Source organism: Carcharhinus amblyrhynchos, chromosome 24 (assembly GCF_965287045.1).
Source record: "Carcharhinus amblyrhynchos chromosome 24, sCarAmb.v2.hapA, whole genome shotgun sequence".
NCBI classification, from domain to species: Eukaryota; Metazoa; Chordata; class Chondrichthyes; order Carcharhiniformes; family Carcharhinidae; genus Carcharhinus; species Carcharhinus amblyrhynchos.
In genome coordinates, this window is record NC_137347.1 from 44,007,046 (window position 1) to 44,017,581 (window position 10,536).

The window sequence follows — 10,536 nt, forward strand, 5'->3', positions numbered from 1 at the left end:
AATAAGGCCACCTCTCATTCTCATAAAAGTTTCAGTGTACAACTTGTACTTTTAGGAATTTAGTATTAACTCTAGAAATAGGATAAAGTAACTCAGAGTCTATTACACTTAAAACGTTGGATCATGTTGCTTTAAGAGATTAACAGGTAGAAAGGTAAGAGAAGATGAGATTACTTAATGGATAACTGGAGACATGAGCTGGAATTTTACCACCCTGCCCGTCACAGGAATCAAAGCAAGTGAGGGACAGACAGTGGAAAGGTCCGTTAACCTCGGGCAGGATTTTACGGTCTCAGGATGAGCGAGGTCAGAAAATCCCGTCCATGATGCCCACACTGCTTGCAAATAAGTGCAGTCCAGAGAAATGCTTTTGTTTTGGGGGTTAGGGCTGAAATAGTTGAAAAGCATTCAGTGAACCCAAAAAGTTTTAAACCCCATTTACTCCATCAGACCAACAATGAATTGTAAATGAGGATAATTAACTTTAAGGTCAGTTTGAGAATGGCCCAGGGCAGACAATGCTGATATGGAGACAGGTGGAACTTCTCTGGTTTCAATGTATCTGCGTATTTGCTGGAAGAGTTCTTTAATTGCAGTTTGAATCTGTTGAGGTTTACAGCTCACCTGACAAGTTAACCAAAGTTCAGGATTTCTGGGACTAAATCCTGCAGCAGGGACGGGGTTTTGGGCGGGGGGGAGGGGTGGGGGGGGAGGCGGTGGGCATGGATATTTCCCGTTGTGGAGCCCAAGGGGAAATCGCACCAAATCACACGATACTTATTGAACTGAGGCTTTCAGCCACTTTTTGCAATTTTGCATTTGATTTCTGCCCTGCTTTGATCTTCAGCCTATACGGAATATTCAGTTTATTTTGTATTTACTCTTACTTGGGAGACATTGATTTTAATCCAGCTATGATTGTGCTTTGTTAATTAATCAATAATAATTAGTTGTGACTGGTTTTTTTCAGACCCTGTTTTCTTTGCAAACTGGCCAGCATAGCTAGTGTTTTGACTAAATCTTTTGTTTTCCACTTTTTCCAGATGGAATTATCAGAGGCACAGTTCTCCGGCTTTCTGAGATCCTTGGACTACACAAAAAGTCACAGAGTAACCTTATCTGGTGTAGTCACCTGAAGCATCAGAAGATAAAATTTAAGTGATGGACATAACACTTGGTTGATGGAAGAGTTTGGAAGGTTGATGGAAGGATGGCACGGTGGTTCGCACTGCTGCTTCACAGAGACCCGGGTTTGATTCCCATTTTGGGTCACTGTCTGTGTGGAGTTTGCACATTCTCCCCCTGTCTGCATAGGTTTCTCTGGGTGCTCTGGTTTCCTCCCACAGTCCAAAGATGTACGGGTTAAGTTGATTGGCCATGCTAAATTGCTTCTAGTGTTGAGGGATTAGCAGGTTATAGGAATAGGTCCTGAAGGGGATTGTGGTCAGTACAAACTCAATGGGCTGAATGGCCTCCTTCTATACTGTAGGAATTCTATGGATGCTATGGCAAATGAGAGGAGAAAGAACCATCAAGGACTATGTCAATGTGATCATTCAGCCACACACCGGTTTTCTTCATCAACACCCTTTACTGTGTACCAAAGGAAAAGGGCACTCCCATGGCTTACAGTCAGGCAGTCTTCACCCTGGGGCCATGACACTGGTCCAGGTAAAGTTACAGGCTTAAAAACCCCCACAGATTGCTTCCCATTGGACAAGCCTCCTCTTGCTCAATAAGGTAGCCTGTACTCCAGGTAGATCTATTGATGATCCCCCATGGCCTTTGTGGTCATCCCTCACCCCTTAGGTCCATGTCTCTCCCAGCATTCCCTGCTGCAAGGAGGTCCTTTCTATCACTTGGCTCTTTTGTTGAGGTCCATTGAAGAAGGGGCTGGATCAGGCAGTGTAACCAGCATGCGGTCTGATGTTTCAGTGTTTTAATCACACTGATAACTTCAGGTATACTAGCCCCAGTTTGGCACAATGTTAGCCTGGCACGCTGGCTTTGTCAAATCTTTTTTCATTAGAATTGAGCATAAAAAATGTGCACAGAAAGTTTAACAAGAATGTTGGTTGGCTGCAGAATGTAGGATGGAAGAAACAAGCAGGTTCTGTAAGGCTGCTGCTTACTCTTAAAGAGAAATTGTCAGCAATTATTCTACTGAAGAGGCTAAGGAGAGTGACACAGGGCAGAGTTTTAGTGGAATGTCCGCCTGAGGTTCATACAATCCTGCCTGAGGCCAATGGAAAATGCCGTTCTCCGAGCCGGTAAAATTCTGACCAGAGTCTCAGCATCCTGTTGGGAGAAAGCTGAACGTGACTGAGGAGTTATGACCCTGTATTCCTTCAAGATCACTGAAGCGACCTGAAAAGCACCTCAAAACAAATAAATAGCTTGGCTAAAAGCAAATTACTGCAGATGCTGGAATCTGAAGCAAAAACAGAAAATGCTGGAAAATCACAGCAGGTCTGATACGCTCTGTGGAGAGTGGAGCAAATGGCTGGAACTTACCAGCTGTTTACACCCTGTTGCCCCTGCAAACGAGGACAGAGAATTTGACACTCAGTCACTGCAGTGGGACCAGAGAATCCCACTGGTGTGAATGGCCGGAAAATTCTGCCAACGCTTCTGACAAAGGGTCTTCCAGACTCGAAACATTGGCTCGATTCTCTCTCCACAGAAACTGTTCGACCTGCTGAGATTTTCCAGCATTTTGTGTTTTTGTCTTGAATTGCCCATACAGCGACGTAACGCCAGCAACAAGTGGAAAAGAGAGTAGAGATTCTTGTTAGTTTCTGGAGTTTGTACCTGACACAACGACGGTGTATGGAAAGTGAATGTATGTGAAATCACAGAACCGCCCTTTCCCTTAACTGGATAATTCCTCAAAGTGAAAACTTCCCTTTTCAGCCAGCGGTGAGAGTAGCCGGTCTGTAGATTGGGACTGAAATCAGTAGATTAAAGGAACAATCTGAATTTATGCAGCTTCTGGCCCAGAATTTCCTGATTTTGAATGAGTGCCAACGCGGAGTCAATAAATACTTTTTCCTGCATTTTCCAGATACTTAAAATCATTACATTTAGGAATAAGGTCAGATTCAGAGGAGGCTCAGTTGAATAGTTGTGAAAAGTGCATTGCCTGACCAATACAGGAGTAGATGCTTGGGGGAGGTGGGTGGGTGGGGGAAGGGGGAGGGGGAACATTGTGAAGTGGTGCCTCTCATCCAATTCATCCAGCACTATGGAAACTGCTGTACAATACATCCCTATTCTCCCAGCGCTGTGTACGGCAGCAGCTATTGGTCAGATTCCACAAACATGTTGGCAAGGAAACTGACTGCTTTGACAATAGAAGCAAAGATTCACAGGGAAGAAGTATTGAAGATATTAAAATCAGGAGTAAATAAAGCTGAGAGTCACAAGGAGAATAACCTTGGACACTCAGTAATCTTGACTTTGCGATTTTTCCAAAGCAGGTTGGGGGTTTTCCCTTGTCATTTGTTTATTGTATAGGGATGGAGTACAGGCTGGGGTGGAATCCTGCCTGAAGTTACTTAATTCAGTGCAAGACTTGATTGGATTGCGTGCAGTATGGCTTCCTATAGATTTCAAAAATAATATATTCTGTACATGTCACAAAAATTGCTTCATTAAAATTAAGCCTGTTGCCTTTTGTAGCAGGATGGAAAAACATCTCCAAAACGTCAATAGCTTTGATTTCATACCTACCCCAGGGGAGGAAGTCAAATACTGGCCATCTTCAATACCCAGTCTTGGGGAGGCTAATGGGCTGAGTGTCCCTGGTCTATAGAGGAAATTCCTGTTTGATGTGTGTCAGTGTGTGTGAATGCTGGGGGAGAACAGGATTCAGCTATTTTCAGGCCCTGGATGGTCCAGTAATCCAATGGCACTCACCTTCTGTGTTCAGATATGAATTATGGCCACTGGGGTTCCAACATCATCCAGTTTAGGGTATCAAAATTGAGGCTAATCTTGTTCTTATTTAGCATTTGCATCTGGATAGGATTCACCGGATATCAATCAGCAGCAGAAGTATTCTACCTGCCTCAGGATTACCAAATTCAATGTTATTGTCATAACTGAGATTCCTCAGGGCTCGTGGCATTGAATTTTAAAGTGTGAGTTAATAGGAACCCATATTGTACCTTTCACACAATAGCTTCTTCTCCGCCATTATTTCTCCTCAAATGCCAATCAAATCTTTATCCATTCTTTTGCCACCTCAACAATTGATTTCTCTATCCCATTTCCAGTTCATTTTGTACCAAAGAATATTTATAACTCACACTTGTATCTAAATTAAATTGCATCTGCCACCTGTCTCTTAATTCCACTAATCTTTCCGTGTTGACATCTTTTTCAGTTTTATTTGCTGATTATCAAACCTCTGATTTTTGTGTAGTCAGTCTCTTTTGATCACCCAAATCTAAATCATTGGATAGTGGATATAGCACTGAACACGAGAAGCCCCATTTCTCACTCTTCCATTGTGTCCAAGGCAAAGTGACAATTTGGATCTAAAAGTGATTCAGACAGGAAGCATTGAGTAATTGTTGATGGGTGTTTTTGTCACTGGAAGGCTGTCTCTGGTGGGGTTTGGTACCAAGTCTCTTTCTTGTTGTGTACATACAAATGATTTGGACTTGAGTGTATGTGTATGTGTGTGGAGGGGGTGTAATTAAGATGTTTTCAGTTAGAAGGGGGCACAGGTTCAAAGTGAGAGGGGGAAAGTTTAAAGGAGATATGTGGGGAATGTTTTTCACACAGAGTGTGGTCAATGCCTGGAACGTGCTGGCAGAGGAGGTGGTGGAAGCAGGCACAATAGCAATATTTAAGAGGCATCTGGATGGGTACATAAAGAGGGAGGAAATGGAGGGATACAGACCAAGTAAGGACAGAAGGTTTTTTGGTTTATTTAGGGCATCGTGATCAGCATAGGTTTGGAGGGCCGAAGGGCCTGTTCCTGTGCTGTACTTTTCTTTGTCCTTTTCAGAATACAAAAATTGGCAGTGTGGGTGATTGTAAAACAGAATGCTTTTGACAACAGGAAGATGTCACTGGATGAGTCAGGTGGTTGGGACAATGGCAAATGGGAGCTCGATCCAGAGATGAGTGAAGTGAAACTTTTGGGAAAGTCTAACAGGAATCTGTAAATGGGAGCATACGGACACATGTAAAGGAACAGAGGGACCTTGGAGTACATGACCACAGGTGCCCAAAGATGAAGATGGCTCTCAATGAGCTAAAATGGTCAAGAAGGTATGTAGGATGCTTGCTTTTATTGGCTGAGGTATAGAATATAAGCAGGGAGGTTATGCTGGAACTGTATGAAACACTACTTAGGCCGCAGCTGAATTACTGTGCACAGTTCTGGTCACCACACTATTAGAAAAGTTGGTGATTGCACTGGAGAGGATACAGAGGAGATTTATGAGGATGTTGGGCTACAGAAGAGGAAAGATTGAATAGTTTGACGCTTTCTTTGGAACAGAGGAGACTGAGGGCAGGCCAAACAAAAGTGTCTGAAATCAAGGGCCGGAGATTTACCGGATTGGGGGGTACTGGTTGTTCTGGGTTGAAGGGTCCGAACCAGAGGGCAGAGATTTAGTACAAAAGATAGAACATTCGGGAAGGATTCAAGAGGAAAATATTTTCATCCAGAGGATACTGAGAATCTGGAGCTCACTGCTGAGGCAGAAACCTGAGTAACATCTTAAAGAGTAATCGGACATTCACTACAGGACTATGGACCAAGAATTGCAAAGATAATGCTGGATAGCTGCTTGTTGGCTGGTGTCAACATGATGGGCCAAATGGCCTCCTTTTGTGCTGCATATTTCGATGGAGTGTCTTTTGAGAATACAAATGTATTATTTATTGGATTTTAAAATCTTTCCTATTGGAACTTATTCAAAAATCTATTACATTTGTCACAAATGCATTGGCTATTCTTCACTAAGCCACGCATTTTTTAAAAGTTAATGATTTGTAACTCGAGGCAGTACGGTGCCAGTGGTTAGCACTGCTGCCTCACAGTGCCAGGGACCCGGGTTCAGTTCCAGCCTTGGGTGACTGTATGGAGTTTGCACATTCTCCCTGTGTCTATGTGGGTTTCCTCCAGCTCCCTCCCACAATCCAAAGTTGTGCAGGTTAGGTGGACTGGCTATGCTAAATTGACCCTGGTGTCATGGGATTAGCAGGATAAATGTGTGGGGTTTACAGGAAGAGACCCTCGGTGGAACTGTGGTAGGTCCAGACTCGATGGGCTGAATGGTCTCCTTCTGCACTGTAGGGATTCTAAAAACTCAAATTGTGATTTCAGGCGATTGTCCAGAGTTCAAATTAGACTAACTAAGAATGGGTGAGTTCTATGTTTCAGCTTCCCTCCCTATTTGCCTACTCTCTAATGAAGGGGCGATGAAGTCAGGAATCTCTCTGCCCTTCCCCGGACTGTCCCACCCTGAAGTCCAGCCTCTGTATCACCCCTTCTGTCAGTTACCCTCAGCAGCCCACAGAGGAACTGAGTATTCATCCTTAAGCACTGCACTTATATAGCACCTCTGGATGCATCTCAGGGCGCTGGGAAAAGTTGCGAGACAAAAATGAGGGAGAGAAAATGAGGATAGCGACCAGAATCTTGGAAAAGGAGCGGGTTTTATTGAAGTATTAAAGCAGGAGGAGGAGGTAGGAGACTGGGGGGTTGCTGGGGCTGGTCAGCTCTCCCCGCTGCGGGCGGCTGTGCTTCTTACAGGATTTCACCTCCTTCCTGCAGCTTTTCTCCTCCGCTGCCGCCTCGGAGCGGACTTTCTTCCTGGGTCTGTATTTGTAATCGGGATAATCGGCCATATGCTTGAGCCGCAGGCGCTCCGCCTCTCTGATGAACGGCGTCTTCTCATTGTCCTTCAGCATCTTCCATTTCTTGCCCAGGCGCTTGGAGATCTCGGCGTTGTGCATGTCGGGCACTTGCTCCATGATCTTCTTCCTCTCGATCTGAGACCACACCATGAAGGCGTTCATGGGCCTTTTGATGTGGCCGGTGGGGGTTTTGCACCAGTCCGGGTTACAGCTCGCCTCCTCCTCGGCTTTGCCGGAGGCAGCGCTCCAGGGAGCTTCCCCGGAATGAGCCGAGAAGCCGGGGTTGGGGCTGGAAGCTGCGCTCATGTCACTGATGCCGCTGTCTGCCGCTTCCCTGCAGCTGCTGCTCGGACTGCCCCCCGAACTCTTGGTTTGCTGCACCATTTTCTCCGGGAAAAAGGGGGTGGGTGGGGGGGGGTGGGGGTGGGGGAGAGAGAGAAGGAAACCCGGCAACTTTTCCCCCCAAAAACAATCAATGTCGCGGCTGCCGAAAGCCCCTTTCTCGCAGCAGCGAAGCTTCAGAGCAGCCGCTCCCGGCTCATCCCCTCATCAATTCCTGTCTCCACATCAACCCGCGCCCCATGGATACAATCCCGCTGATTGACAGCTCCCCCAGCCAATCACAGCCACCCGGACCCACCAATCACAGCGCAGAGGCGTGGCTTCCCCCTGCTCCCAGCCAATGGGCGCTGGCTGCCCGCAGGCTCCGGATTGGCGGGATGGTCCGTGCTGAATGGGTCATTGTCCGGCCGCAAGTCAACAACCTGGGACCGGACACCAGGCCCGGGGGGGGGGCTGCAATGACTAAACCTTGTCTGTCTCTCCTGTGGGGTCGGCAGTTGGACTTTAAACTTGGTGTGGTGAGACTCTCTTGTGGGGACCATGAATGGGATTCAATCGAATCTTGAATTTAATTTTTGGAGCCATCAAGGAATAGATTCCTGTTTGACTGGTCCACGCTGAACATTGGCTTTGTAACTTCAAGGGTGGAGTAAATAACACTTGGCCATTTTAATTTCATCAATAGGAAAGTGGGTTAGGAAAGTTATTGAGAGCCAGGGGTGGCCATCCCTCCCATTATTGCTCAGCCCACCAATCCAAGCCCAATAGCGATTCTATAATTCTACCTCAAGTGTACCATGCTCCTGATTTTCCCCAGGGATGGTGTGCAAGAGCTGGAATCACAAGGGACAACAGTGCCTGTGTCAGAGGCAGGAGCCTCCAGGAAGAGGGATATCTTTCCTGTCCGGCACACATGAAGAAGGCAACAAGGAGCCGCCACCTCCTGTTCCCCAGACATCTCGCTGGCCGAACTTGAAAATAGGGAGCTTTTTCAGAGCAACTGGAGGAAAGTGCAGGAGTAAGGAGCAAGGGATCTACACTTCAGCAGATTGCTATTACTGGTAGAAGAAAAGGTAACACGGTGCATCATCAGGACAGCAATCAGCATAGTATGCCCTCAATCGGAGGACATGACCACACAGAATTGCACACTATTCCATCAAATAAAGAAAGAGCTGTAATTATATAGCATATTCCAATAACTTGGGACATTTCTTTATAGCCAATTAAGTACTTTCTAAATTAAATGCGCTGAATGGTAACAGTAAATTTGCACAGAACAATATCCCACATATAGTAGAACAATATCTTGAGTTTACTTTTTTTATGTTGATTGAGGGATAAATATTGACCTGGACATAGGGGACAATTCTCTGCTTCTATTTGGAATAGTGTCATGGGATTTTTTACATCAAACCATGAGAAAGGCCGAAAGGTCCACAGTTTATAGTCTCATCCAAAAGACTGGACCTTTCAACAGTGCAGCACTCCCTCAATACTGCATGGGAGTGCCAACCTTGATTCTTCTGCTCAAACACAGACATGGAATTTAAAGCTACATCTGGCTGACTCGGAGGTGAGAATGCTCCCAACTGACAGAGCAGCATTGGCCAGGGGATAATTGGCAGTCAGAATAAAAAAAAAGTGCTATTTTTTAATAAAAAGGGGATGCTGTCACTTACTGACAGGGTTTGTGAATTGTGTGTTGATTCGAATGGGGCTCAATTCTGAGGATTGTGTCTGATGGAAAATGAGCAGGAAAAATGCCCCCTCCTTCACAGAATCTGGGAAGTTTGTTGTTCTGGTTAAAGTTATTTTCTAGTTTCCTCCTGGTGTGGTACTTCTCCATTCAATTATTTTTTTATTGGTCTTTGTTTAATTACAGATTGGCCCAGAGGGAAGGAGACACACAATTTCAGTTGTACACATAAACCACATAATTTTACTGTTCTTTTGGATGTATGCCACTGTTTAATGTATTCATAACAATTTGATTATACTAGTGGCAATCAGTGCTTACATTATAATAAAGGTTAAAGTTAAATTACAATTATTTCACTAAGTATGTCACACGTGTTACAAATTGTCTTACGTGTTTCAAATAGTTACAATATTTGTGTTTACATCCCTTCCTGTCTGTTTTGTTCCAAAACCTATTTTTCCATTTCTGGAGAATTCCACTTGTTTGAAGGTGGTGATGAGCTTTTGCTCATTAGACAGATGCAGAACACTATGTGGATAATAATTGTATTATTATGGGGAATGAAGAATGTTTATTTTCAAAATGGTCTGATTTCTGCTGAGCTGCTTACAATGTTCACATTTTCTGAACCTGTTTGGCAGTCGTAGTCATCAATGGCAATGCTCTAACTGCACTTACAGCTTCACTTTGTAACGTGTGTGATGCTGAATCACGAAAATCCAGGACATTTTGGAGTGTTTGAATTTACAAGTGAACAAAGAACAATACAGCACGGGAAACAGGCCCTTTGGCCCAACGAGCCTGCGCCACCGCGTAACTTGGCAAATTTTCCCTTACTTTGAAAAGGTAGAGCAATGGAACATTTATTGAGATTTGGAATTTGAGATTATTCTCCTGATACAACAACTATAGTGCAATCCATGCAATGCATTCACCATAAAGAAACAGAAACTGGATATTTGCAAATATTTATTTACTTTGACTTAAATGGATATATTGAGATTTGTCCAAAAGAATCCAATTGATTGGTACCCCACCTACCACCTAGACATTCATTCCCTCCATCATGGATCCACAGGGGCAGCAGTGTGTACCATCTACAAGATGCACAGCAGCAATTTGCCTTTGATAGCATCTTCCAGACCTGTGACCTCTATCAACTAGAGGAACAAGGGAAGCAGGTGCATGGGAACACCACCATTACCAAATTCCCCTCCAGGTCGCTCAGCAACCTGACCTGGAAACCCTTCCTTCACCGTCACTGGGTCAAAGTCCTGGAACTCCCTAGATAGTCGTATTCTAGGTGTGTCTACAACACGTGGACTGCATTGATTTAAGATGGGGTTTCACCACCATCTTTTCAAGGAAAATTAATGATAGGTAATAAAAACACTTGCTAGTGATGGAGCTACACAATGGCACAGTGTTTAGCACTGCTACTTCACAGTGTCAGGGACCCAGGTTCGATTCCTGACTTGGGCCACTGTCTGTGTGGAGTTTGCATGTTCTTCCAAATAAATAAAAGCAAATTACTGCAGATGTTGGAATCTGAAACCAAAAGAGAAAATGCTGGAAAATTTCAGCAGGTCTGGCTGCATCTATAAGGAGAGAAA

At 44.6% G+C, this 10,536-nt stretch overlaps 1 protein-coding gene across 1 annotated transcript; it reads right to left on the minus strand.

The window, feature by feature from the left end:
- Nucleotides 1-6,661: 6,661 nt before the first annotated feature.
- On the minus strand, nucleotides 6,662-7,290 carry LOC145357871 (transcription factor SOX-4-like). The gene has a single exon (XM_080211426.1). It carries the CDS (start codon nucleotides 7,261-7,263, stop codon nucleotides 6,691-6,693), a length of 573 nt encoding a protein of 190 aa, XP_080067552.1. The 5' UTR covers nucleotides 7,264-7,290; the 3' UTR covers nucleotides 6,662-6,690.
- Between the last annotated feature and the right edge of the window lie 3,246 nt (nucleotides 7,291-10,536).